Below are 27773 nucleotides of genomic sequence, written 5' to 3' on the forward strand. Positions count from 1 at the left end.
CAACACTCTTGTTTATTAACTATATATAGAGGATCGATCTTGATCGTAGTGTGGTAGATTAATTAACATTTATTCATAAGATGGATGAGAAGTTGAGCATTGTCATTTTAGTTACACTGTGTTTGTTACCCTCTCCGTCCCAGATTAAGAGTTACTTTTTGCTATAAAAGTCCATCCAAGTTTAAGAGTTATATTTAGAATTTTTCATAATTGGTCATACAATTTTACCCATTGTTCATTAAAATTACATCAAAAAATGTCATTATCTATATTAAAATAAACCAAAATGAAAATAAAAAAATTCCAAAAAGTCAAAAGGAACTCACCTTCAACCAATTCACTTCATTTATTACACACTCTACCATCTCACTTCATTTATTACACACTCCACCATCTCACTTCATTTATAACACACTTCAACTCTTACTTAAAACCCGAGCCATAACAATAAATGACTCCTACTCTGGGACGGAGGGAGTACTTGTTAGTGTTACTAGGTACTATTTGGTAAAGACGTTGAAGCAATTTTGATACAACTAATATGAATATGTCAGCCAATTACGGTGTAAAAGTTGGGTGCCAAAATTGATATTTCGGTAAAGACTATTCCAAACCAATCCCAATGTACTAATTAATATCTTTTATTTGGTGAAAAATCAATTACTAAAATTCTTATTTCAGGGATACATGTTAATACTCCACTAAAGATAAACTATTTAACTGGATGTGCTCTATGAAAGTAATAGACACAAATCATGGTCATGGAAGTATGGAACCCGTCATATTTAAATGCAAAATCTCACACAACTTTTGGTATCATTGTTGCGCAATCAATAGATCATTTCCACGCGCTCCCTTATGACCTTACATCGTGTTTCCTTCGAAAAGGTACCCCATTTACTCCCATTTTGGAGTCTTGATATTAAAATTTTTATTTCTATGTTCTATGTCATTGTTTGGTCTATTTGGGACATTCGAAATGGTGACACTTTTTCAAGAATTTGTGCCCTACTCGAAAATAGAAAATAAATGTTTATTTTGCAGGCTGGTCACTTGAATTAGATGGTGGTGTCCAAAATTTTCATTCTCACCAGAGCAGATGAATGACAAATAGAATGAAGTTAGATAATGGACGAACTCAGTGAATTTGCTATGACGCATATGTTCTTGATCTCACTAGTCATCATACTTAAATTCTGGGAGTTGTCTTGATTTATAGTTATTTGTCTGATTTGTTTAATTTGGTGATGCTAGTTTGTTTTTGGTTTATTTGGAGTTAGTTCAAAGTGTCACATATTATGACTAGATTCATCATTTTTTAGTGTTTTTGGTAGTATACTTCTTTTATTTTGTGCTTGAATTAAGTTGTTGCTTGATTGGTTGTGTTATTGTTGTTATCAATACTAAGTGTTTAATTTGTAAATGTTGTAAGATTGATTTGGTATTCATTCAACTTGGTTTACAAACTTGATTTACATGCCTCTTAAATAGGCGAAGGAATCCATATACATGGCAAGATTTACCCTAGTCACAAAATCAGGAATTATATCAGTTCCCTTATTTACTTGATTACAATCAATATTATCCTTCTTTACTTGATTTCTTTCTAACAGCCCCCCTCAAGTTAAGTAATGAGACCCATTCTTAACTTGCTTAATACCTCATGGAAGTTTCTCGCATCAACAGCTTTCATGAGTATGTCTGCAAGTTGATCTTCAGAACTTACAAATGGTAGTTCTACCGTCTTGGCTACTATATTGTCCTTGATGAAATGCCGATCTACCTTGACATGGTTCGTGCGGTCAAGTTGGACCGAATTCTCAGATATGTTGATTGTTGCCTTATTGTCACAAAACAATTTGCACGACTTCTAGGAGTTTAAGTCCAGTTCTGTCATTAACTTCTTCAACCATAGGATTTCAGTCAATCCACTCTTAATACATCGAAACTCAACTTTAGTACTTGACAAGGCTACTACTTTCTGTTTTTTGCTTCGCCGTGTGACAAGGTTTCCACCCCCCCCAAAGGTGAAATACCCAGCAGTTTACTTCATGTCATTCGAGTTTCCTGCCCAGTCAGCATTTGTAAAACCGTGAATCTCTAAATGTCCATGATTCTCTTACATAATTCCATGGTCTGTCGTCCCTTTGGATATCGAACAATCCTAAGTGATGCTTCCCAATGAGCTGCTTGAGGTGCATGCATGAACTGAATGACTACTCCAACTGCGTAAGCTATATCGGGTTTGGTGTGGGACAAGTATATTAGTTTCCCAACCAGACGTTGATATCTAGTGTGGTGAGTAGCTTCAGCTCCTTCAACTATCTGTAGGCCGTGGTTCTGAACCATGGAGGTGTCGACTGGCTTATACTCCAGTAGTCCTATTTCAGCTAGGAGGTCAAGAACATACTTTCTCTGACTGATGAAGATACTCTTCTTTGATCTTAGGACTTCTATACCCATTAAGTATTTTTGTTGTCCCAAGTCCTTCATTTCAAATTCTGCAAACAAATTCTTCCTTAGCTGACCCATCTCTTCTTCGTCATCGCCAGTGAGGATCATATCATCTACATAAATGATTAGGCATGTAATTTTTCCCTCCCTTTTCTATAGGAACAATGTATGATCGGAGTTGCTTTGCTTGTACCCATACTTCTTCATTGCTTTCTGTAAATCTCCCAAACCAGGCTCTAGGTGATTGTTTCAACCCGTACAATGTCCGTTTCAATACAGAATATATTCTGTAACATACTTCTTCATTGCCTCTGTAACATACTCTACAATTTATATATTATGTATGATCGGAGTTGATTTGCTTGTACCCATACACGAGTTTTAATACTAGTCTGGAAAACATACTCTACAATTTAAACGATTCATACTCAAATGACCAATTAAAGGAAAAGAGAATGTATAGAAAGAATGATAGTACTCTCTCCGTTTTCTAAAAACAAAAACTTTTGAAACAACACGAATTTTAATACAGAATTGATAAAGTAAGGGAGAGATAAAAAGAAAAATAATGTTATTGAAAAATGGGTCCCACCAACTCAAAAGAAATTTTCTAAAATGCAACATTTTTATTTTTAAGTAATAGACAAAAGGAAATATTGAAGTCTCCTCAAACTGCACATTAAATAATATTAGAAAAACTTCCATTTCTAAAAAAATATATTGATGGTTGATTCAACCAACACCAATGCAATTAATATGCAAAATATATGAATGCTTACCTGTTCTTTTATAAAAAAAGGATCCGCAACAAATTGCTTTATTATATGAATAAATCTTTAATCTATATTTGAATATCCAGTTTTAAATACTTGTACGTAATAGTCGGTTGGCATTTTCATCTCTAACCACTTTTATTTTATCTTTTAAAATTAAATCTAGATATGTAAATGAATTTCATAAGTAATGGGGTTGTAGGCCCAAATCAGTTACCAAAGTGGGCCTCATATCCAATTTTTATATAAATAATAGTAGCACATGAATTAAAAACGGGCCTCATTCGAGTTGACTGACCCGACTGTGGAGTACGGATAAAAATAAGAAACCAACTTAAAAAATATCGAAAATCGGCACACCCAATCCAAACACTTCACTCGTGCAGAGAGAGAAATCGTCGTCGCGTAGAGAGAGAATCTTCGAATTCTGAATTGAATTTCTGTGTAATTCGCAGATCTGCGCTAACTACAGAATGTCGGGGAAAGGAGCCAAGGGTTTATTGACGGGAAAAACTCCGGCTTCCAAGGACAAAGACAAGGACAAGAAGAAACCTATCTCTCGCTCTTCTCGCGCCGGACTTCAGGTTTTTTTCATGTTTATACTCTTTTTTCAGAATTTTTGCATCATTTTCATGTAATTCGTGTGAATTTTGCGTCTATTTGTCAATATATCATTTTAAGCTATCTGTGTTATTTAATTGAGCTGGTCTATAGTCTCGGTCATGGAGGGGTTACGCTTTTCTAGACTGCGCCGTATTCTGTGTAGATTTGCACGTATACGTGTTATGCCTATAATTGTGTGATTTTAGAGTTGCTACTCTGCTCCGGATTAAGCATGTATGAAAAATTCTCTGAATTGATTAGTATGCGCTGTGTTATTGAATGTAATTTTGGTTGTTAGATATGCAAGTGGTCGAGCAATTATTATTATCCATACATCCATAGATAGTGATTTTTTGGTGGGGATTTTCTAACAGATTATTTTTTGGGGAATATTGCGTGAGTATTGTGTAAAGAAACTTGAACTACTATAAGATAGCAAACCTGTATATATTGGTTGGGACTTCCATAATTTTGAAATACTAGTGGGATGTGGAATAAGTGTGCTAGGTTGAATTCACAGTGTTGATGTCTCAGAATGGATCTTTCACAACAAACTTGAGTGAAAGGTTTGCAGAAAGCTTTTCGATGTAATTTTAAGAACGTGGTGAGCAGAAAATTTTCTTGTGCACTATTGTGATTGTCATACTGAAATGGATGGATAATGGGAGTAGTTAATAAGATTGAGATTGGACATTTGTTTTATTCTTGAATAACCAGTTGAGTGATTACTTCTGTCAAGTGTGATTAACTTTTTGTGCTGTTTTGGCTTCCTTGTTTGCTAGGGTAGATTTTCATGCACATGTTTTGATCTGCATTATGCTTCATTATGGGCTTGTTTCTCAACTATGAACTAGCTGATGTGTATTTGTTCAATGTAAATGTAAAACCCTTTAGCTCGAAATATATATATCTCAGTTACATACTTATAAATTTTCTACTTTGAGTGACTAGCCTAAGTAGCCATATACATGAGAAAACGTGAATGCATAAAGAAATATGAAATGAATGCTTTTGTAAGTAGGTAAGAAGTAGCAGATATGGCATACAAACAGTCCATGTCGTGTTTTATACGTCGTTTCAACTGTGTAGATCTCGTATCTCCTAAAAGCATCTACAGGATCTATTTTGTATATAAAAAATCTGTCATACAAGATAACATATATATTTGCAACTTTTATTCCATCAAAGTGCTAAAAGATCAAGATTCTTTTTTTGTGGCCACCTTGTTTTAGAACTGGTTGGTGGATCTTGATTCTTTGCAGCATTTCATGCATCTTTTATCTCTCTCATTTCTTGAAATGAATCATATCATCTTGTGGTATTATATAAATTCTCTCCCTGCAGTTTCCTGTTGGTCGTATCCATAGGCTCCTGAAGGAGCGAGCGACTGCTCATGGAAGAGTCGGTGCCACTGCTGCTGTCTACTCTGCTGCCATATTGGAGTACCTAACTGCTGAAGTCTTGGAGTTGGCTGGGAATGCTAGCAAGGATTTGAAAGTGAAGCGTATCACACCCCGGCATCTGCAGCTGGCCATTCGTGGTGATGAGGAGCTCGATACCCTCATCAAAGGAACCATTGCTGGTGGTGGCGTGATCCCCCACATACACAAGTCGCTCATCAACAAATCTTCCAAGGAATGAGACAGCAATTAGCAGACATCGAGGGGGGTTTTAAGGTTCTAGGATTAGGCTGTCTACCTGTTTAGAAGTTCTATTTTGTGGCATGTTGTGAAGTGAAAACAGTTTATTGGATCCTGTTCAAGAATTCAAGAGACGTTCGGGCGCAGACTTCGTTGCAAATGTATTTTGCATAAACAAGCATGCAACATGAACATAGCCTTTAAATTATGTGAAGTGTGTTATATTGACTGAAATTGCTTGCATTCCTTTGAATCTTTTAAACTGTATTACTTGCAAAATCAATACATGCATTGAAGAATTAAATAGTTTTTGAAATAACTTCAAAAGCCTAGAAATGCGGCTCCAATTGTCTAAATACATCCCTCCTGTGGCTCCAAGATTGCCAAAAAATGCTTGCTAAGATCAATTCTAATGCGAGGTTAAAATATAAAGTAGACTTGCAATTGCAGATGATTAGTTCACAAATACATAGTCGGTCGCTGCACGTTTGAAGACGGGATAAGAATCATATACTAGCGACCGTAGGGACCTCCACAGGGAACTGGTCGATTTCATTAATCCACGGGCTCTTCTCCTTGGCTGGATTGATAGTCCTGAGAGCTTTCCACACAGCGCTGTTACATTTGAAACCAGACCCGAAGGCGATCTGCCATGTCCTGTCTCCCCTCTTGATCCTTCCCTTGGCTTCTGAATATGTCAGTTCGTACCAGAGAGAGCTGCTGGAAGTGTTTCCAAAACGATATAGAGTCATTCGTGAAGGCTCCATGTGCCAATCAGACAGCTGAAGATTCTTCTCCAGTTCATCGAGCACAGCCCTTCCACCAGCATGCATGCAGAAATGTTCAAAGGCCAGTTTGAAATCCGGGATGTATGGCTTCAGCTTCATCTTCAACAACTTTCTCCCTACCAATGTAGCGAAGAAGAGCAATTGTTCGGACATTGGTAGCACAAGAGGTCCCAACGTTGTGATATTGGTCTTTAAGGCATCACCGGCCACAGCCATCAACTCCTTGGACAGAGAAACTCCCACTTTCCCGTTAGGATCCTCCATCTGCGTGACACAGGAGAAACATTTGTCGTCCGAACCTTTGTGGGTTCTGACAGTATGCACCAGCCGGTACTTGGATTTCCAGTAGTCGGATCTTTTATTCGACAGCAAAATGGCAGCGCCTCCCATACGGAATAGGCAGTTGGAAACGAGCATGGACCTCTCATTCCCGAAATACCAATTAAGCGTGATGTTCTCCATGCTGACAACCAGAGCATACGTATTCGGGTGCACTTGCAGCAGGTCTTTTGCAAGATCTATCGATATCAAACCAGCGCTGCAACCCATCCCACCAAGATTATAACTAACGATATTCCCCCTCAGCTTGTAATGGTTGATATTTGATAACCATTGCAGAGAGGGAGGGAGTAGGATTGAAAAGGCTGCAATTCACAATCAAAATCCCAATATCCTTGGGCTTCAAAGAGGTCTTGGCGAGCAACTCATCAATCGCACCAAACATGACCATCTCAGCTTCTTTTCTTGCCTCAGCCATACAAGGATTCGGTGGAACCCTCAGCACAGCCTCGGGGAGGTAAGTGTCCTCACCGAGACCCGACCTCTCAAGAATCTTCCTCTGGAACTGAAGATTCTGATCGGTGAAAGAGCCGGTCAAGCCTGATCTCTCCATAAAAATCTGCCTGGTGCACTTCCTCTCGTCATCCGGCTTATAACACGAGAAATCCACAAGATAGACGGGGCTAGGGCGCGTGGTCAAGAAGACCAAGAGGGTGGAGCAAACAATAACCGATACGAGATTGAAGCGGAGATGGTCCCAAAGCAGGAAAAGGTCTTGGAGAGAAAATGTGGAGAGTTGAGCAGCAACAATCACCAAGAGAGGAGACAAAAATAGGTACATTCCATGAGTGATGAGGTAGTGATATCCAAGCTTCACATACTTGAATTTCACAGATTTTTTAAAATCAGGTAGCTTATGTGAAGACGAGGCCGGAATCAAATGCTTTCCACCTTTCACATCACTCATTATTCACTAACTAATCTTCAACTCTCTCTGCCAATATACAAGGTTAATTTGAGGTCAATAAATTGATTTTGAGAGTATGAATCCTAAAAAACGGATCTAAATAACATACGATTGCAGATTTATTCAAATAATTTTGATCAGAAACAAAAATACCTCGAAAGTAATTATCTTTCTGCTCTCTCTCTCTCCTCAAACAACAGCTAAAATTAACAAATGGAGGTAATGAGGCGGAAGATTTTACATTTTGACATCAGGAATAGCGTTTAGCAGCATAATAGATTTCAAAAAGGGGGGAAATTAGAGAAAACGGAATTCAGGCTATCGGAAAAGCATACCTTTTACTCCTGCAAATAACCGATTGTATGAGAGATTTTGTGAGTGAAGAAGCTTTGCTCAAAATAATAACTAACGAAAAGCAACAATATGCATGCTGTGTATACTCTGATTTATAGAATTTTATTTCAATTTATTCGGCAAACAATATTATTGTTGTGTTGCCTCTATTTGATTAACACATTTGAATTAGTATTATTTCCCCTTCTGCCAATTAGAAGTTTCATTTTATTATTTATGAAAAAATTATATTTCATTTTAGTACTTTTTTAAATAGACCTTATATTTCAGTAATTCACATAGTATAAAATTAATAATAAATAAAAGTAAAATTTACACTTTCACGTACTTTTTTACTCTTCTCACTTATAAAGTCGAATAATTTTTTAAAATTCATGGCAATAAAAAATGAGACTTCTGATAAAAATATTTAAAAATATGAGATTTCTAAAAAAAAGAGACTTCTAAAATGATGGCCCAGGTGGGGTCGGGGCCGTCAATACCTCCGAAAGCCTCCTAGAATCGGCCGTCGAGCCCACGCTATGACTACTTCGTCTCCATGGAAGGAGAAATGAGGAAGAGAATCAGAAGAATAGAGACGATAAGGGGAGACAATAATTTCACTAAAATGAAAAAGCTTTTTGATTAAATTGAAAAAGAAGATAAATTAACAGTACTAGGAGTAGTTTGCAGAAGATTGGAAATAAGAGCATCTCCAATGGTCGGCTAGCGACCGGCTAGCCGATTCGCGGCGCTGGCCGATCGGCTAGCCGATCCATTGGAGCAGGCGAGCGGCTAACCGGCGAGCCGATCGGCGTGGGCTGGCCGATTGGTGGGCGCTGGCCGATGCGCTAGCCGATGCGCTGACCGCCATTGTGGCGGCCCGATCGGCCAGCGCCGAATATTGTTTTTTTTTTAAAAAAAAAAACCTATATAAACGCGATTTTAGTTTCATTTTCATTTGCACCACTTGTTTTAACGAGTTTTCTCTCTCTCTAACTTTCTGTACAAGAGCATCATCGAGCGATGAGTAACGCGGGTGGTAGCGGTGGTGGTAGTGGTGGTAGTGGTGGGGAGTACGAACGGAGGATGAACGAGGCTATGAATGCCTACGTGAACCGCGAGATGGAGCGGTACATGCGTAGGGTGGAACAGCAGGCGATACCTCGCCCTCCACGGGTTATCCACCGCCGAGCAGTGATTGATCGGGATCACGCCGCTGCACATCAGCGGCTGTACGACGACTACTTTTCAGAGAACCCGCGGATTCCCGCCAACATGTTCCGGCGGCGTTTTAGAATGCGCAGGGAGTTGTTTATGCGCATCGTTGGCGCATTAGAGCGTCGATATCTGTGTCACCTCTATTCAAAAGTGCACGGCGGCAATCAGGCAGTTGTCCTACGGAGGCGCGGCAGACATGTGGGATGAGTACCTACACATCGGTGAGTCGACAGCCCTGGAATGTCTGAAGAATTTCTGTGGGGGCGTGATAAACATTTTCGGTGAGTAGTACCTTCGAAGCCCTACTCCCGAAGATTGTCAGAATTTGATGCAGATGCACGGGGAGAAGCATGGGTTCCCCGGGATGTTAGGCAGCATAGATTGTATGCATTGGGAGTGGAAGAACTGTCCGACTGCGTGGAAGGGGGCCTACACGACCGGCTACAAGTCAAAGAATCCCACGTTGATCCTCGAGGCCGTAGCTGATTACCGGATGTGGATCTGACATGCGTATTTTGGGGTAGCCGGGTCGAACAACGACCTCAACGTCCTGAACTCGTCTCCCCTCTTCAACAAGAAGTGCCAGGGCGTCGGTCCAGCCGTCTCATTTGTGGCCAACGGCAACGGGCATGATATGGGCTACTACTTGGCGGATGGGATATACCCTCGGTGGCCTGTCTTTGTGAAGACGATCAGGCAAACAAGTGATGAAAGGAAGGCCTACTTTGCGGAACGACAGGAGTCGGCGCGCAAGGACGTGGAGCGCGCATTTGGTGTGCTCCAGTCTCGATGGGTGGCAATTAAGGGTCCAACGCATTTGTGGGATGTCGGATGCGTTTCCCAGATAATGTACGCCTGCATTATCCTGCACAACATGATCGTCGAAGACGAAGGCGTACAGCTGACTAGTTGGGCCAATGACGATGAAGCCGGTCCAAGCCACGGAACAACCACCCCTAGTGTACGACGTGGGGTACCTCTCGATGAAGCCGACCGCCTCAAGGAATTTTCCAACATGCGCCAAGTGGATGCTCATATTCAACTCCAAAAGGATATAATTGAAGAGTTGTGGGCACGGAGGATTGCACGACGATAGTTTTTTTTCTTTATTATGTACCTTTTTAAATGTAATTTTTTTTATCTATGTACCTTTTTAAATGCAATTAATGAATTTTTCCGTATATGTCTCGTAAATTTAATTCCGTAATTTAATCGTAATTTTAATTCCGTAAATGTAGTATATTTTGAATTATTTTTTTTGCGGCTGGCCTATGGCTGGCCTAAATCTGATGTGGCAGGTGGATTTTTAGTGCTGCTGACGTGGCACAGAGAGAGAGTGGCTGGCCTATGGCTGGCCTAATAGCATTGGAGATGCTCTAACGATAACAGAGCAGCGCCGTGATTTTGTAACCTAAGTCACTTTTTTAAAATATACTCCCTCCGTCCCATTAAAGATGACCCAGTTTCCTTTTTGATTTGTCCTAACTAAGATGACCCATTACTTAAAATAGAAACACCTTTATCTCTACTTTATTCCCTCTCTCTTACTTATTCTCTCCTATTAACATACAAAATATAATTGCATAAAATCTCGTGCCGTCCAAAGAAGGGCTCATCTTCCTTGGGACGGAGGGAGTATCTATTAATGCGGCGTTATAGCATTTTATTTCGTTCTTGTGTGAACTTAATTAATATAGTACCTATTGAATATGCTTGTTTAGTTTAATTGAATTTAATAATAGAGTCAAAGTAAATTCAAAATGTATGATTCAGTAATTTGGTTCGATTTTGAGTTTTATTTTATTTGTATTTAATAAAATCAAATACTACTCCTAAGAGTTGTACTTAGAAGTTAACAAAGGCATAATTAGAATAATAAAAATGATAAAATAATATGAAATGTTAAATTTTTTAAAACATCTTAAATTAAATTAAGAGATTGTATGATGTGTTTTTTTATATTTTTAAAATATGGATATTTGTATTAATTAATCACCGTGCCTAAGAATACATAATGAATATTCAAATTGTATTGTTATATAATAATTTCTTAAATATTATACATACTACTACTATATGATTAATTATTTTTCAACCCCACGTATTTGATTTTCTAGATCAGTCATTGCTTCTAATACCAAACATTTGAAAATTTAAAAATCTAATACTACCATAATCTAAAATGTAAAAATATACTCCCGCGGCCCCGCATATTTTGGCATGAGGTGAAAGACTGAACAGACATATACGAACATGACATAGTTGTGTGGTTTCTTTTTTAGCTAAAACTGACGCACCCAAAACAGGGTCACATGTATTTTACAACCAGATTAACCGTACACGGTTTAATTGGTTTGACACAATAGATTACTAGTCCAACCAAAATCCTGCATACATATATATAATTAAGATGTATATTAAAATATTACCACATCCGTCCACCAAAACTTTTAAATAGTTTGTCATGTAATTAAAAGACACATTTATCTTCTTTTTTTTTCATTTTCAATAATAGAATTTATACTCCACTAACTCATTACACTCATATTTTACTATAAGACTACTCATATTTTAATATAAGATTAATACTACTCCCTCCGTTCCCTATTTAGGAGTCTTATTTCTGGACAACACGAGTTTTAAAAAATGTTAAGAATAATGGATGAAAAAAGTTAGTGGAATAGATGTTCTACTTGCATATAGTATTCGTTTTAAATGAGATCTGAGTGAAGTGAGTTAGTGGAAGATGAGACCCTATTAATATTTATTGTAAAAGTGAATCGAGACTCCTATTCACGGACAGAGGAAATATAATATAAAAAATGAGACTCATATTCCACTAATTTTTTCATTCATTTCCTTTATAAAATCAACTAAATTTTTAAAATCAGTGTAAAGTCAAAAATATATCTTTAAATAACGGATTGGGGAAATAAAGGTTAATACTCTCCGTATATAATAAAAGAATTTAAAAATATATACATGACTCTATGAGGTTGTAGGAAATAAGAAGGATCCGACTTATGGTTTTGAAGTCCATTTTGATTTTTGAGATGTTGTTCTTGATCAATTTTGTAAGATCGTTTTGAGTGAACACTTATTAAAAAAAAATAATATTTAATTTGTCTCATTAGAATTGAAACATTGTTAAAAAAAAATGTTTTATAAAAAGAAAACAATACTATTTTTACTTTTATTTTTTTTTTTATTAACTCACAAAACAATATTAAATAAAATTGAGTCGACCTTAATTTATAAGCTCATAAAAATACTTTTATTATTCGACCATCGCACCAGCTCGGAGGATAATATCAATAATTTCATAATAATAATATCTACTCACAGTCTTTAAGAAAAAAATACTAGGCCACTCAAATTAATGACGTTGGCATATAGCTAAGGAAATCGAGAAACTTGAAACGCTGTCGTTTGAAGATGAAGGGGAAGGCAGTGGTGGTTGGCGGCAGCATCGCAGGCTTGTCGTGCGCCCACGCGCTCATCACCGCCGGCTGGGGAGTAGTGGTGCTGGAGAAAACAAGCTCCCCAGCGACGGGTTGCGCCACCGGTGCCGGACTCGGCCTCGACCTTTTATCGCAGAAACTCATCAAATCATGGCTCGATCAACCTCATACGCTCGACCTCACCACATTGCCGCTCACAATTGATCAAGTAAGTAAACCACCGAATTATAGTTCTGTTATCGAAATTGAATAGGATACCTAATTAGATTTGTTTTCCCCCAATTTATACATTGCTAGTTGATTGTGCTTTTAATCGGAGATTCAATTAGGTTAGGAATTAGGATCAGTAGGGTGAAATTTTATCAGTTCCTTGATTTTTCAGAATAGTATGTGGAAATAATCACAATTCAGTGTGAGATTAATGAGTTTCTGGTGCTAATTTGTGACATTGTAGAGTGAAGCAACTGATGGGGAGAAGAAAATCAATCGGATGCTAACAAGGGATGAGAAATTCAATTTTAGAGCAGCACTCTGGTCTGATCTGTACAGCCTTCTGTACAAGGCATTGCCTCCAGGGACAGTCCACTGGGGGCAAACGTTTCTCTCCTTTCGCGTTTCCGATGACGAAAATTGCGTGAAGGTGAAGCTTAAAGCTTCTAAATCTGGAGAGGTGACTGAGGTTGTAGGTGATCTTCTTGTGGCAGCTGATGGCTGTCTCTCTTCTATACGGCAGAGTTTCTTTCCCGAGCTTAAATTGAGGTTTGTGAATCGGTTGTTGATGATTTAGCTGAAAATTCGGGATGTTGTTTGTTTGTTCGTTCGACTAAATTACAGATTCAGTTAGGTATTCAGGTTATTGTGCATGGAGAGGAGTCCTTGATTTTTCGAACAATGAGGATTCGGACACCATTCTTGGGCTCAAGAAGGCTTTCCCTGATCTTGGGAAATGCTTATATTTCGACTTGGGATCAGGAACTCACTCTGTGTTTTATGAGCTGTTGAACCAGCGGATCAATTGGATTTGGTACGTGAATCAGCCGGAGCCACAGCTTAAGGTATACCCTTCTTCTCTCTCTGTGGATTGTCGATGGTGGCAAGTTGTTCATATTCTTGTTTGTGGATGAAGTGTACGGGAAAAAAAATGATATAATTGTTGGTGAATGAATCAGGGAAACTCGGTAACCATGAAAGTAAGCAGTGATATGATCGCCAAAATGCATGAAGCAGCAGAGAAGGTTTGGGTACCCGAACTGATGAAAGTTATACGAGAAACAAAAGATCCTTTCTTGAATGTGATATACGACTGTGAACCGCTGGGCCAAATTGTTTGGCAGAACGTGGTCTTGATTGGAGATGCAGCTCATCCGACTACACCGCATGGTCTGAGGAGCACAAACATGTCGATATTAGATGCTGCAGTCCTCGGGAAGTGTCTTGAGAAGTGGGGAGTCGAGAATCTAGCTTCAGCTCTTCAAGAATATCAATCCACTCGTCTGCCTGTCACAACAGAGCAGGTCCTGTTTTCACGAAGATTAGGGCGTATCAAGCAAGGTCTGCAACTTCCTGACCGCCAGCCCCTTGAGCCAAGAACAGCAAGTTGGGAAGATTGTGAGGAACTGCAGCAGAAGAAGATGCCTTTTCTGTCAGATACGCCTTCTATTCTGAGCCATATAAAACTGTTGGAGGATTAAACCTGTTATTCTTCTATGTCTAAAACATTCCATGTCAATATCTTATCTTTATGTAAGTTATTCCTAGTGATTCAAACAGAATGGATGCTAGTTTTTTTTAAGTATACTCTTATGTGCTGGAGTAGGAACGGACAGAGTGTCTATGAAACTCAGAGAGAAATGGACTCAACAAAAACCCAACTTCTCCAGCTACTTAGTTTGTATATAGGATGAACAAAGAATTCTTTAATACTACTATGATTCACAAGATCATGAAAATAACTAATAGCAATTAATATAGTAATTCACTTCATGTTACATCTGATTATGAACAAATCACAAATGCACAACAAAGTGGAACTTGTTTCTAAGTAAAATATAGATGATAACACAAATTCAAGCAATACTAACAATCTCAATAATGCTGCTATCATTGATATCATGCAACAATGACATGGAACCATTTGAATTTGTAGCCCAGTTTTCATCCTCATTTCCTGCCATATACGCTGGATAGTTAGGGATATGCAGTTGTTCGACATCACCTTCTAACATCTCTAGCACCTTATTCATTGATGGACGATTGTCTGGATTCATTTGTATGCACCATAACGCAACTATAGTCATCTTCCGACCAATGTTTCTATCATCATTTTCATTATCATTTCCAATGTCAATGTCCTCACCTTTGTTCAAGTGGTCGTATATCCAGTTTGGGAAATACTTACTAGATTCATCATTGTTTCGTGTCAAATCTTTGTTTAAGTTTACCATTTCCATCAACAACATCCCTAAACTATACACATCGGCCTTGTAAGACACTCGGCCAATACTTCTATTGATAAGTTCAGGAGCAACATACCCTATAGTTCCTCTAGCAGTCGTCAAAGTAACTGCCTCCTTGTTTGTGGCGCATAATTTTGCTAGCCTGAAATCTGATATTTTTGGGACAAACTTATCATCAAGAAGTATATTGTGAGGTTTGATGTCAAAATGCAAGATCTGGATGTCACAACCATGGTGCAAATACTCAATCCCTCGAGCCACTTTAACTGCAATTTTAAATTTCATGTCCCAATCCAATGAAGATGATTTTTCTTTGTTTAAGATGTACTTGTCAAGAGAACCATTTGGCATGTAATAAAAAACGAGGGCACACTTTGATCTTTCAGCGCAATATCCAACAAGTTGGACAACATTTACATGATGGATCCTTCCAATAGTTGCTATTTCATTGATGAAGTCTTGCCCGTTTGCTGCGGATTTTCCAAGTGATTTGACTGCTACAAGATGGCCACTTCGAAGCTTTCCCTTATAAACAGAACCGGAGCCCCCTTGCCCTAGTTTATCTTCAAAATTTGTAGTCATCTTCTTTATGTCCGAATAGGAATACCTAATTGGAGCGAGTTTGTTGTCACTTTGTAGAAATGACTCTACTCCCTCGAAAGAGGACAAACGCCTTTTCCGAAATTTGCAGAACAAAAAATAGACTACCAAAGGACAAATTATTATCCTTGGTGCCCAAATGATGATTCCAGTGATGAAATTACATGCTAGTATCTTAATTAAATTTTAAACAAGATTAGCTTTTTACCCCTGCAATCATAACAGAAGCGGAGTTCGAATCCATACAAGAGGGATTGGTGGATTTCCGAAAGTGCCATGATGTCGCGAGTATAAGATCTGATCGAGGCCCTCATGATCACCCGGGGTGTGATAACATAGCTTGAGTAATATCTTTGAAGAAAAAGGAATTGTTCAACGGCAGCATGGAGGAGTGAGAGAAGCAAGAGAGATGAAGTGGTGAGGAATATGAGGTTCATGCAAGAATCAAAAGAGACAATGAAAACAACTGCACTGCGTTTGCCGGGAGTCGAACCCGGGTCTATTGCTTGGAAGGCAATTATCCTAACCGTTGGACTACAAACGCATTCTTGCTATATCTTACATTTAATATTATATTCATCTACTAGTATCTTGACAATGATAATGTAGGATTTTTAGTACACGAAAGAAGCATTTCTTGAAAAATGAATTATCCATTATTATAAATGTATTTGAAACTCATTTTTAATTGCTGCCACTCAACCAGCAGTCTTTCAAAATATTCGTATTACGATAGAATTAGTTAGGCCATCCCATCTACAACTTAACCCTAATACTCATATTTTTCAAATGTCACATCTCATGTTAGTATTGTCAATATCATACACATTAATTAGTAGGAGGCGTATAGTTTAATGATAATTTAGTTGAGTTTGGAGTCACAAATGTTCTTAGCTAGGATTCAATGGGATTTAGTAAACCTTGTCATTAGTTATGGTTAATCGTGTTTACTATCCATAATTTTATGACTACTCCTTTGCATGAGATTTTCTTCTTGTAATTCTAATAACTAAAATTTTTGAATTACCATCCACTTATTTATAGCCTGAATTTTTGTGTACTATTTTACAAAAATACTTAGTATTATATTTTGCAAGTAAAATTAAATAAATATTGCACGCGAAGAGTTCAAACGTCTCGTGACAACCTAATAAATAGTTACATGACAAAAATGGCGACAGTTCCAAGTAATCTAATTAGTATGCAATTGTCTCGAAAATATATAATTGTCTTCAATTTCATTTATGATTAAAAGGCTAATAAATTACTTTGACTATATTCCTTCTTGAAGGGTAAATTGGCACAATCTATCACCATATTATATTTTGTTACTTGGACATGCTATCAGTATCTTGATATTCGGTGATGAGGTTATATATTTTCTTTAGCAAAATGATCCTTAAAATAGTACTCCAATGAAATAATAATAACGGTTATTTTTTAGACAAAAAATCCATCAAATAATAATAAAACAAGATATATTAAACGAAGATAAAATAAAGTGAGAAAAAAAAATATAAAGTAGGACAATAAAGAGAAAATAAGGCAAGTAGATTAGATGTTTTGTTTTTATCGTAAAAGGAAATTATTTAAATAACTTGATACAACCCAAAATGAAATACGATTCAAATAATTTAGAACGGAGAGAGTTGTAATTTCATGTTTCATAACCAAAGGCCAAAGCTACCTATAAAAATGAGTCCATGACACTATACAAACATAGTAGCACACGATCTGTCTTAGTTTCATCATCTCTTGCATGAAAGCTCTCTGATTTCTTCTAAATTTTATCGGTGGCTGTCTGCTTCAAGCAGCAGTTATGGAAGGAGGCGACATATTCAGAGTTGGCAGTGCGCGTTTGAGCAGCTCGAACGTATGGAGGAACACGGGAGTGGAAGTTTTCTCAAAGTCTTCTGCAGAAGTTGATGATGAAGAGGCACTAAAATGGGCTGCTCTTGAGAAGCTGCCAACCAATCTCCGTGTAAGGAGAGGGATACTCACAGAGGAAGAAGGGAAATCGAGGGAGGTTGATGTAAAGAATCTTGGATTAGTGGAAAGGAAGAATCTTGTGGAGAGGTTGTTGCAGATTGCAGAGGAAGGGAATGAGAAGTTCTTGCTCAAGCTCAAGGAAAGAATTCAGAGGTGAATTCTTGAAGTATGTTTTGATTTAATGAATGGAACATGCAGTTTTGAATGTTGTTGTTTGGGATTGGTTCAGGGTTGGTCTTGATCTTCCAACCATTGAAGTTCGATACGAGCATTTGAGCGTTGATGCAGAGGCATACGTAGGTGGGAGAGCTCTGCCTACAGTGTTCAACTTCATTGCTAATATCTTGGAGGTAATTGAATCAGATATACTAATGTTTTCCTATCTGTTTTTTAATAATTTTTTGCTTGATTTTGTGTAGGCATTTTCTACTAGTTTCCGTGTTCTTCCGAATAGAAAGAAGCCTTTGCCTATTCTTCAAAATGTCAGTGGAATTATCAAGCCTGGAAGGTATAGAACTGATGAATTTAAGGCCAAGTTTCAGTTTTCTGTTATACCACCTTTTCCTGGTTGAAATAGCAGCTTGTGTTTTGATTGAGTTTAGTGATCTTGTTTCACAGAATGACCCTACTTTTAGGGCCACCGAGCTCTGGAAAAACGACGTTGCTTCTGGCTTTGGCAGGAAAGCTTGATCCAGAGCTGAAAGTAGGCCAGCAACACAAGTCCAATTTACAAGTTTTGCTGATTTTTTAGTTGCTAGGAACATAACTTTTGAATTTTGATTGTAACTGTCTGAAAGGTATCTGGATTGGTGACATACAACGGGCATGAGATGAACGAGTTTGTGCCACAAAGGACGTCTGCATACATCAGCCAGCATGATTTGCATATAGGGGAGATGACAGTTAGAGAAACACTGGCTTTCTCTGCGAGATGCCAAGGAGTTGGAGCGCGTCTAGGTGTGCTACAATTTCATTCCACATATAAAATGTAGAAGGATTAGTTTGAAATCGTTGTTTGTCTGAAAATTCAGAAATGCTGGCTGAGCTTTCGAGAAGGGAGAAGGAAGCAAACATCAAGCCAGATCCTGATCTTGATGTATTCATGAAGGTATTAATGAAGCTCGAGACAAACGTTGTGATACGATGATTGTTGCTTATAAAGTTTGGTTTTTTATTGCACAGGCATGTTCAATTCCAGGACACGAAGAAAGTGTGGTGACAGATTACATCATCAAGGTAAGAAATAAAGTCCTAATTTTTTCACTATTAGTATATTTGTGTCAAAGATGCAGCTGTGACAGTAACTTTATGTACTCAATGACAGATTTTAGGGCTAGAGGTCTGTGCTGACACTTTGGTTGGAGACGAAATGGTTCGAGGGATTTCGGGAGGGCAGAGAAAGAGACTTACAACAGGTATATCTTAGTAGAGAAAAAGGTGCGTTCTACTATTTTAGTATATCTAAATGAAAATTGGGCTTCAGGGGAAATGCTGGTTGGACCAGCTAGAGCCTTATTCATGGATGAGATATCAACTGGTTTGGACAGCTCAACGACGTTCCAGATAGTGAACTCAATCAGGCAAACCATCCACATTCTACAAGGGACCGGTGTGAGCTCACTGCTGCAGCCTGCCCCAGAGACGTACGACTTATTTGATGACATAATCCTCCTATCAGATGGACAGATTGTGTATCAAGGCCCACGCGAGAACGTGTTGGAATTCTTCGAGCACATGGGATTCAGATGCCCTGAGAGGAAAGGAGTAGCAGATTTCCTTCAAGAAGTACATATGCCATTTGTATTTGTTAAAAAATCAACTTTTATTATTCTAGAATATGCCGGCTGAGCCTTGTTTTTATGCGTAAAATTAGGTAACATCGAAGAAGGATCAAGTGCAGTACTGGCTGCACAAGGACAAACCTTACAGCTATGTGTCTGTGAAGGAATTCTCTGAAGCATTTCAGTCTTTCCACGTCGGGATAAACCTTGGCGATGAGCTTGCTGTTCCTTTCAACAAGGCAAAGAGCCACCCCACCGCTCTCACCAGTGATAGATATGGAGTCAGCAAGAAGATGCTTCTCAAAGCCTGTTTTGACAGAGAGTTCTTGCTCATGAAGCGCAATTCTTTCGTCTACATATTCAAGCTGACACAGGTAAGATAAGCTAAGCTACCATGTGTGCATAAAGATTTCAGCCTCAATCACAGCTCTAATTTCTCAATGTGTGTCAATGTAGATAATCATGGTGGCTGTAATTTCAATGACACTATTTCTAAAGACGGAGATGCCTAAGAAAAACGTGACGGATGGTGGGATATACATGGGAGCTCTGTTCTTTGCTCTTTTGACAAACATGTTCAATGGATTCTCGGATCTGGCAATGAGTATAATGAAGCTTCCCGTGTTCTTCAAGCAACGAGACCTTCTGTTCTTCTCTGCGTGGGCGTATTCTCTGCCAGCGTGGATACTCAAGATCCCAATCACACTTGTTGAGGCTGCTATATGGGTTGTTTTGACTTATTTCACAAGTGGATATGATTCTGATGTGGAAAGGTAATAACTAATACTACTGCATATCAAGTAAGTACTATACATTGAGTTGCTAATCTTCGAGTTTGTTCGAATACAGATTCTTCAGGCAAATGCTGGTTCTGTTTTGTATAAGTCAGATGGCTTCTGCACTGTTCCGTTTGATGGGAGCGCTGGGAAGAAACATTATTGTCGCCAACACATTTGGATCATGCGCGTTGCTCACAGTTCTCGTCCTAGGCGGTTTCATTATATCTCGAGGTAGGCATTGATTTTAGAGACATTATATCCTATGATCCTCAGCTTGTAACACAAAGGTGCTGCTTTTTATCAGAAAATATCAAGAAATGGTGGATATGGGGCTACTGGTTTTCGCCTTTGATGTATGGACAGAATGCCATCGCTGTGAACGAGTTTCTTGGAACGAGTTGGAGCCACGTAAGTAGAGTCTATGTTTCTTGGACTAGTACTGATTAGATAACGAACGAACTAACTAACATCAAACGCGTGCAGATTCCTCCTGGCTCAACAGAATCTGTTGGGCTCTCGGTTCTCAAGTCGCGTGGGATCTTCACAGAAGCGCGTTGGTACTGGATAGGCGTGGGCGCTCTCATTGGATATACGATTCTCTTCAACTTGCTCTGCATTGCAGCTCTTACTTACCTCAACCGTGAGCGCTCATTCTCGGATCACATTTAACTTGTTTACTCGAAAAACTGTAAAGAGTTAGTATATAATTTGATGCAGCATTAGGAAAGCCACAAGCTGTTATATCAGAGGAGACATTAGCAGAGAGGAATGCTATAAAAAGAGGCCAACCTACAGAAAATCAAGATTTTGGTAAAAATGCAGCAAGAGAAAAGCAGGCTGTTTCATCAAGAGACAATAGGAAGAGGGGAATGATTTTACCTTTCCAACCTCTCTCAATGACATTTGATGATATCCGGTACGCAGTAGACATGCCACCGGAGATGAGAGTTGAAGACAAGCGCCTTGAGCTTCTCAAGGGCGTGAGTGGCGCGTTTCGGCCAGGAGTTCTGACAGCACTTATGGGCATGAGCGGGGCAGGAAAGACGACGCTCATGGATGTATTGGCAGGAAGGAAGACCGGAGGCTACATTGAGGGGACGATCAAGATATCCGGATACCCGAAGAAGCAGGAAACGTTTGCACGCATAGCAGGATACTGTGAGCAAACAGACATACACTCGCCTCATCTCACTGTCTATGAGTCGCTCCAGTTCTCGGCTTGGCTCCGTCTGCCTCCTGACGTTGATGCTGCAACACGAAAGGTGCACTACCACATTTTATTGAACTAACATATAGAAATGACTGTGTGTGTGTGTGCGCGCAGATGTTCATTGATGAAGTGATGGAGCTAGTGGAGCTCACCTCATTGAGCGACTCCCTCATAGGGCTGCCTGGTGTCAACGGCCTCTCAACCGAGCAGAGGAAGAGGCTTACCATTGCTGTAGAGCTCGTGGCCAATCCGTCCATCCTATTTATGGACGAGCCAACATCAGGGCTCGATGCAAGAGCAGCTGCAATTGTGATGAGAACAGTTAGGAACACGGTGGACACTGGCAGGACGGTCATCTGCACCATCCATCAGCCTAGCATTGACATCTTCGAAGCGTTCGATGAGGTATGCACCACCACCACCCACTCATTCTTCCCTTCCTCCCTACACCAACTCAACTGCTGCCATAATATGCAGCTGCTGCTGCTCAAACGAGGCGGGGAAGAGATCTACATAGGCCCTCTAGGCCGCCACTCGTCTCACCTCATCAAATACTTCGAGGGGATCCAAGGAGTCAGCAGCATCAAAGACGGATACAATCCGGCTACATGGATGCTTGACATCACTGCACCAGCACAAGAAGCAGCTCTTGGTGTTGATTTCACTCAAATATACAGAAACTCTGATCTCTACATGTAATGATCAACAACACCAATACAATGCACACTACTCTAACCAAATGCTTGAGCTAATCACTTCTCTAACAAAATGCAGGAGAAATAAAGCACTAATCAAGGAACTGAGCATGCCAGCCCCGGGCTCAAGAGACCTACACTTCCCAAACCGATACTCTAAGTCGTTCTGGTCCCAATGCATCGCCTGCCTATGGAAGCAACACTGGTCTTACTGGCGGAATCCGCCCTACACGGCCGTGAGGCTGCTGTTCACCACCTTCATGGCAGTCTTGTTCGGTGCCATATTCTGGAACCTCGGCTCCAAAAGGCGAGCAACCAAACACAAACACAAACACAAACAAACCCTCTATCACTCTTGAAAATATTAATGAAAAGGTTTGTATCCATATGTGCAGGGAAAGGCAGCAGGACATCTTCAACGCGATGGGATCCATGTACACCGCTGTGCTATTCCTAGGCATCCAGAACGCCACAACCGTGCAGCCGGTCGTTGCAGTGGAGAGATCTGTATCCTACCGAGAGAGAGCAGCAGGGATGTACTCTGCCTTGCCATACGCCTTTGGACAGGTACCTAGTTTCATCACAACTGTCACTGTTATTCCCAACAACTCACTTTCATTCATAACAACTATGATTGTTTGTGCTGCAGGCTGTGGTGGAGCTCCCGCACCTGCTGCTGCAGACACTGATATACGGCGTGATAGTGTACGCGATGATTGGGTTCGAGTGGACCGTGGCAAAATTCTTCTGGTACCTTTTCTTCATGTACTTCACCTTGCTCTACTTCACTCTCTACGGGATGATGGCAGTGGCCGTCACGCCCAACCACAACATCGCTGCCATCGTCTCCTCCGGCTTCTACGGCATTTGGAATATCTTCTCCGGATTCATTATCCCTAAGACGGTGAGAGAATTAACACACACAATAGCTAGCACCAGAAATGTTAACTTTGTCTATCATCGTTTTTTTTTTCTCTTACAGAGGATGCCGGTATGGTGGAGATGGTACTACTACGTCTGTCCGATCTCATGGTCACTCTACGGATTGGTTGCTTCACAGTTCGGAGACATTGAAGCTGTGCTCGACACCGATGAAACGGTCGGAGAGTTTGTGATGACTTACTTTGGATTCAAGCATGATTTTGTGGGATATGTGGCTGTTATAATTGTAGGAATAGGCGTGTTGTTTGGCTTCATTTTTGCCTTCTCAATTAGGGCGTATAATTTCCAAAAGAGGTGAAAAACAGTGGAACAAGTTTGTTAGACATCATTTTTGTATTCTAAAAGAGATGAAAAAAAGTTAGTAAGGAGATCGGTTTGGCTTCATTTTTGTCTACACTAAATCAAAAAAGTAACTAAGGAAAGAGATGTTTAATAAATGTTGGTCCTAATTTAGTTTAATTTAGTAGTTCAAAATGAGAAAGAAACCGACGAAAATGAAAGTGGAAAAAGGGAAAGCTAATGTCAGTAGCCGCATATGTTACAGTTGGAAACTACATCCTCTCTCAACAATAAGCAAGCAAGAATAATAAAGAAAAAGATGAAGTGAGGAAGATGCCACAACCATCTAATCTCTAATCTTCAAATATCTAAGTCATCCAAGAAGCTCTGCAACTCCTTCAAACCTTCAGCAGAGATGCTCCGATGCACTCTTCCACGAGGGACCACCAAATTGGGCGGCGGCTCCGGCTGGAAGCAGACCACGACCACCGATAAATTATCTCCACTCTTTCTCTTCAAAGCTTCGTCCACGAGATCCTTGCTGCACATCAAGGGGTCGTTGTGCTCCTGGAGTCTTCTACGAGCAAAATCCACAGCGTTTTGGCTCAGAGAAACACGTCCCACATGCCATCACACCCGATGATGAGAAACTCATCTTCTTCGGTAAGCATCGTGGTCATGAGTTCAGGTTCTGCTGTAAGTGGTCCGCCATCATCACCTTTCAATCCTTCCATGTGCCAGTCGCCCAATGCACGAGCAACATTTAGCTGCCCGTTGAGATAGCCGTCGTATACATAACCTCCCGAGGCTTCTATACGACGCCTCTCCCTCAAGCACACTGGTTTATGATCTCTCGACATCTCAATTGCTTTACCCCTTCGACAGAGTACTGCTCTGCAGTCTCCAGCATTCGCCACCACCAGTGACCTACATTGAGACAAGCAGTAGACATCATTAATAGCATTTCTTATTTGTTCACAACGATGAATCATCCACAACTAAGATACCGACCTCCCAATCACCAGAGCTGCCAAAGCAGTGGTGCCCGAAGCAAGATCTGCATCCGTGGAGCAAGCTTCTGCAAAAGCAGCATCCGTCTGTAAAAATGCCGAAGACAGTACCCTCTCAATGTCCTGCGGAAAATCTCCATCCTCAACAATGAACCTTGGCAAATTATAGCACGCAAAGTCAGCAGCATGTTTCCCTCCATGTCCATCAAAAACCTGACCAATACAGAAAAAAATATTTCATCAGATACTAGCCTTACAATTTTAGTTACCTCCCCAAACAAGATTCTTTACCACATCCAAGAATAGCTACGATTCCACACGCCAAAAGTAAGAGATAAAAAGAGTTACTAACTAACCCCATAGAAGGCACTGGGACTCTCACTAGAGCCGCTTAAACCATAGTCATTCATCATGTTGTCTGCACAAACATATACATCTTCCATGTATGAGCGAGAGCCAACATCCGCCCATGCTCCCGACCGGAGAAGAGGCACATATTCAGCATCACTATCATCTAGGTTAAGTCTTGGTTCAAACGCAATTTCTGATGCCCTACTTTTCACCTGCTACCATTTCAGTCAAAATTCAATTGAGAAAGCAAATATAATGAAAGCTGAACCAATCACTCAAGAAATGCAGTAAACAATAAACCAATAGAGAGTACATGAAACATAGACTTAAGCTAAACCGATAAACGATTAAAATGTTATGTTCAAATCTAGTTCAAGCAGCCAATTGCTGAGTTAAATTTCCAATCGAATCCACAATCACTTCAAAACCTTACTATTCCCTCTTTATGGATTACATTTTATCGAGCAATCTAACCAATCAGATTCAGATTTAATGAATTGCACATTGATGAGTTACTGAAAATCCCTACAATTTCCCCCTTTGCCCAACTGGAAGCTGAAAAAAAGCAAGAGAATAGACGAATTTGAAGTGCAATTACCAAAGAGGGATGGCGAACAAGGGACTTAGCGCTCAAAGGAGGCGTGCCGCCTGAGTCCAGGCAGTGTCGGTAGGCTCCTCGGCCGGCTATAGAGTTGGGAATCGGCGGCCGTCCGTCTCCGGAGCTGGATTTTTCTGTGTCGCCATCAGCATTGTTGAGAGCTACTCTACTGGCTTCCATTACAAATGTGAACCATTACTCCTCCAATTGAAAGTTTGGAGCTTTTGTTGGGGGAATCAATGGAGCGGGAAATCAGGCGGTGAATGATGAAAGATGTTTCAATTTGGGGCTAGGGTTTGGGAAGGAGAATGAATAGTTAAATGCAGGTATTGTGCGAATACAGAAAGAAGAGATCTGAGATAGGAGAGAGAAAGACGTTGAATTTGGCGTTTGGAGTCGGTTTTGAGAAATACTGCCGCTGCGAAAATGATGCTTCGAATCAAGGCTACGGTGTCGTTTTGCGAGATCGACGTGTGCATTTTACAAGGTGCCACACGTTTTATATTTCAACGCTCTCGAGGTGTCATATGCTTATTTACGTTTCTCATTTATAAAACGCTTTCGATTTTATTTTGTCAGTGTTTATTTCACGTTTCTACTTTTTTTTTTAAGTTTATTTCATGATATTTACTTAATGGAGCTTTGAATTTTATTCCTAAGAGAAATCACTTGTTTACAGAATAAACTCATACAATACTGGCTTTTACCGCAATCAATTTTAACTAGTATAAAAATAATCACTAATAATAATGATTTTTATCATATTAAATATATTACTTTCTCGTTCCCATAATAGATGACACACTCAGATAATGACACGAGATTTTAAGAGATATTGTTTTATATGTTAAGTGAAGAGGAAAAATAGTATATTTATAAATTATATTAATGTTAGAGAAAACTTTTTCTAGAAAATAAAATGTGACATCTTTTGTGGAAAAAAAGAAAAATAAAATGTAACATCTATTATAGAACGGATGAAGTAACTTTTACTTAAAGATGAGTAGAGCCTATATAACTTTTTGTAAATTTATCATATTATAATAGAATATTGGTCACTAAAAGTATGATTTGATTTAATTTAGATATTTTCTATTATCTTTAAAATTATTATAAAATATTATAAATTTTATATTTCATGTGTTATTTTCCACGGCGAGTTAATCACCATATCCGACTAACATGCATAACTTTTTCTTATCTTACTTGACACAACTAAACTTTCTATGTCAATACATTTTATCCTATTTGCTGCAAACTTAAAAAAAATAGTATAAAATATGATGAATGTTTCACAGTTGTGCAGATAGAAAAAAATTTTATCGAAAATATTTTATTTGGGTCACATGGGAAAATAACAGAACAAATGTAATATTTGTGATATTTTAAATTAATTATAAAATTTGTGTAAAATATAAAATTAAATAAAAGTTTATGATTTTAGAGATCAATTTCATAGTACTTGCTTATAGTGATATGTCTATATAAGAAAGTGTCAATATATCTAAAATATATCTTTATTAATACGAACTGAATAGATTCCATCCAATGATTAGTTAAAAATAGAAGATACAATAATGAAAAGATCCCATTCCTGGCCAATCATTAGTTAAAACATAAGAAAAGACTAAGAAACAGTAAAAGAAATCAAAATTAATGATATCCGAGTAAGCTACCAACCAAACAGCACCGTGTTTCGGTTGTAGCTGCAAATATTTTAGTTAGTAATTTCTAATTATTCATGTGAGCTCCAATATATATACATATACATCCCAATTAATCAAAGAGTAGAAGAAGAAGAAGAAGTCGATGGCGGATGGCGATGTTGAAGCCGCGAAAAAGGAGCAGACACGCCACCTGGAGAAAGAGGCGTTCCAGCTGGCCAACTACTACTTTGTGTTCCAAGGCGTCATCTTTACTGCGTTCTACCATGCACCATCGCACCTCAAGTGCGACCACAAGTGGGTTCCCATGACTCTATCGGCTCTCGCTGGCTTCCTCAACTCCTGCGCGCTTCTTAGGATCGCGCTCCGCTACAAGGCCTCCTTGGATGATGCAGACACCGGAGCTGGCCACGACACCATCGCCGTCATGTGCCAGAGGTCGTGGAGGTGCTTCTATGTCATCGCCTGCATGACGTTCGTCATCGTCTTTCTTGGGGTCACGCTCGCCGGTTGTTGGGTCGTCTCTTGTTCCACTGATACCTTGTCACCGGACACCGACTAAATCTTTTCATTTTTAACTTCATTATTGAGGTATGGACCATGTGATGCATCTCAGTTGATCAGACGCTTTAGAGTAACTGCATAAGATGTTTGTTTAATATGTATTCATGCACTTTATTATAATAAAGAAAAGAAAATCATGTCTGTGTTTTGTAAATCTTCCAATATATGGAGTATATATAACATTAAGTTGTTAATTTTCTTACATAAGTAGTACTAATAAAATGCAATTTGGCAAAATGATTTCATTTTGATATAATATAAAAGCATGCATGTAGTGTTTTAAATCTGGTCTTTTAGTCCTTGTGGAAACGAATACACATGGTGAAGTCAATAATT

The 27773-nt window shown here is 39.2% G+C and overlaps 5 protein-coding genes, 1 non-coding gene and 1 pseudogene across 12 annotated transcripts; 3 read left to right on the plus strand and 4 right to left on the minus strand.

Annotated features, from left to right (window-relative positions):
* The first annotated feature begins 3569 nt into the window (after nucleotides 1-3569).
* Nucleotides 3570-5704, plus strand: LOC125211888 (putative histone H2A variant 3). The gene is made up of 2 exons (XM_048111848.2): nucleotides 3570-3811; nucleotides 5175-5704. The coding sequence occupies exons 1-2, from the start codon at nucleotides 3701-3703 to the stop codon at nucleotides 5469-5471; spliced, it is 408 nt and encodes a 135-aa protein (XP_047967805.1). The 5' UTR covers nucleotides 3570-3700; the 3' UTR covers nucleotides 5472-5704.
* Nucleotides 5705-5782: 78 nt separating this feature from the next.
* LOC125211886 (3-ketoacyl-CoA synthase 11) lies at nucleotides 5783-7828 on the minus strand. Its single transcript, XM_089066293.1, is given in 3 exon segments — nucleotides 5783-6858; nucleotides 6860-7531; nucleotides 7658-7828. Coding segments are annotated over 2 exon segments (1527 nt in total). The 5' UTR covers nucleotides 7505-7531; nucleotides 7658-7828; the 3' UTR covers nucleotides 5783-5976.
* A 4576-nt stretch (nucleotides 7829-12404) lies between these two features.
* On the plus strand, nucleotides 12405-14311 carry LOC125214975 (uncharacterized). Its single transcript, XM_048116237.2, has 4 exons — nucleotides 12405-12727; nucleotides 12974-13278; nucleotides 13364-13574; nucleotides 13689-14311. The coding sequence occupies exons 1-4, from the start codon at nucleotides 12494-12496 to the stop codon at nucleotides 14208-14210; spliced, it is 1272 nt and encodes a 423-aa protein (XP_047972194.1). The 5' UTR covers nucleotides 12405-12493; the 3' UTR covers nucleotides 14211-14311.
* Nucleotides 14312-14585: 274 nt separating this feature from the next.
* Nucleotides 14586-15557, minus strand: LOC125210181 (rust resistance kinase Lr10 pseudogene; annotated as a pseudogene).
* A 490-nt stretch (nucleotides 15558-16047) lies between these two features.
* On the minus strand, nucleotides 16048-16119 carry TRNAG-UCC (transfer RNA glycine (anticodon UCC)). The gene has a single exon. It is a non-coding gene; the product is annotated as a tRNA-Gly (tRNA).
* A 1275-nt stretch (nucleotides 16120-17394) lies between these two features.
* LOC148930934 (pleiotropic drug resistance protein 1-like) lies at nucleotides 17395-23345 on the plus strand. 7 transcript variants are annotated; one of them, XM_089066289.1, is made up of 21 exons: nucleotides 17395-17717; nucleotides 17794-17914; nucleotides 17984-18072; nucleotides 18183-18267; nucleotides 18362-18521; nucleotides 18596-18672; nucleotides 18747-18800; nucleotides 18889-18979; nucleotides 19048-19349; nucleotides 19438-19719; nucleotides 19802-20118; nucleotides 20195-20355; nucleotides 20429-20541; nucleotides 20608-20764; nucleotides 20842-21388; nucleotides 21421-21739; nucleotides 21812-22029; nucleotides 22109-22336; nucleotides 22425-22596; nucleotides 22679-22933; nucleotides 23012-23345. In XM_089066289.1, the coding sequence occupies exons 1-21, from the start codon at nucleotides 17395-17397 to the stop codon at nucleotides 23267-23269; spliced, it is 4329 nt and encodes a 1442-aa protein (XP_088922415.1). In that variant the 3' UTR covers nucleotides 23270-23345. The 7 variants fall into 7 exon arrangements, with proteins under 7 accessions (XP_088922415.1, XP_088922416.1, XP_088922418.1 ...); XM_089066290.1 differs by having other exon boundaries at nucleotides 20842-21386; nucleotides 21449-21739; XM_089066292.1 differs by having other exon boundaries at nucleotides 20887-21386; nucleotides 21449-21739.
* Nucleotides 23346-23381: 36 nt separating this feature from the next.
* LOC125214976 (putative protein phosphatase 2C 22) lies at nucleotides 23382-25658 on the minus strand. The gene is given in 5 exon segments (XM_048116240.2): nucleotides 23382-23859; nucleotides 23862-24177; nucleotides 24262-24473; nucleotides 24617-24823; nucleotides 25210-25658. Coding segments are annotated over 5 exon segments (1164 nt in total). The 5' UTR covers nucleotides 25390-25658; the 3' UTR covers nucleotides 23382-23610.
* Nucleotides 25659-27773: the final 2115 nt, after the last annotated feature.

The sequence above is a fragment of the Salvia hispanica genome, chromosome 3, assembly GCF_029641045.1.
Source record: "Salvia hispanica isolate PSC_SH4W2 chromosome 3, Shi_PSC_v1, whole genome shotgun sequence".
Lineage (NCBI taxonomy): Eukaryota > Viridiplantae > Streptophyta > Magnoliopsida > Lamiales > Lamiaceae > Salvia > Salvia hispanica.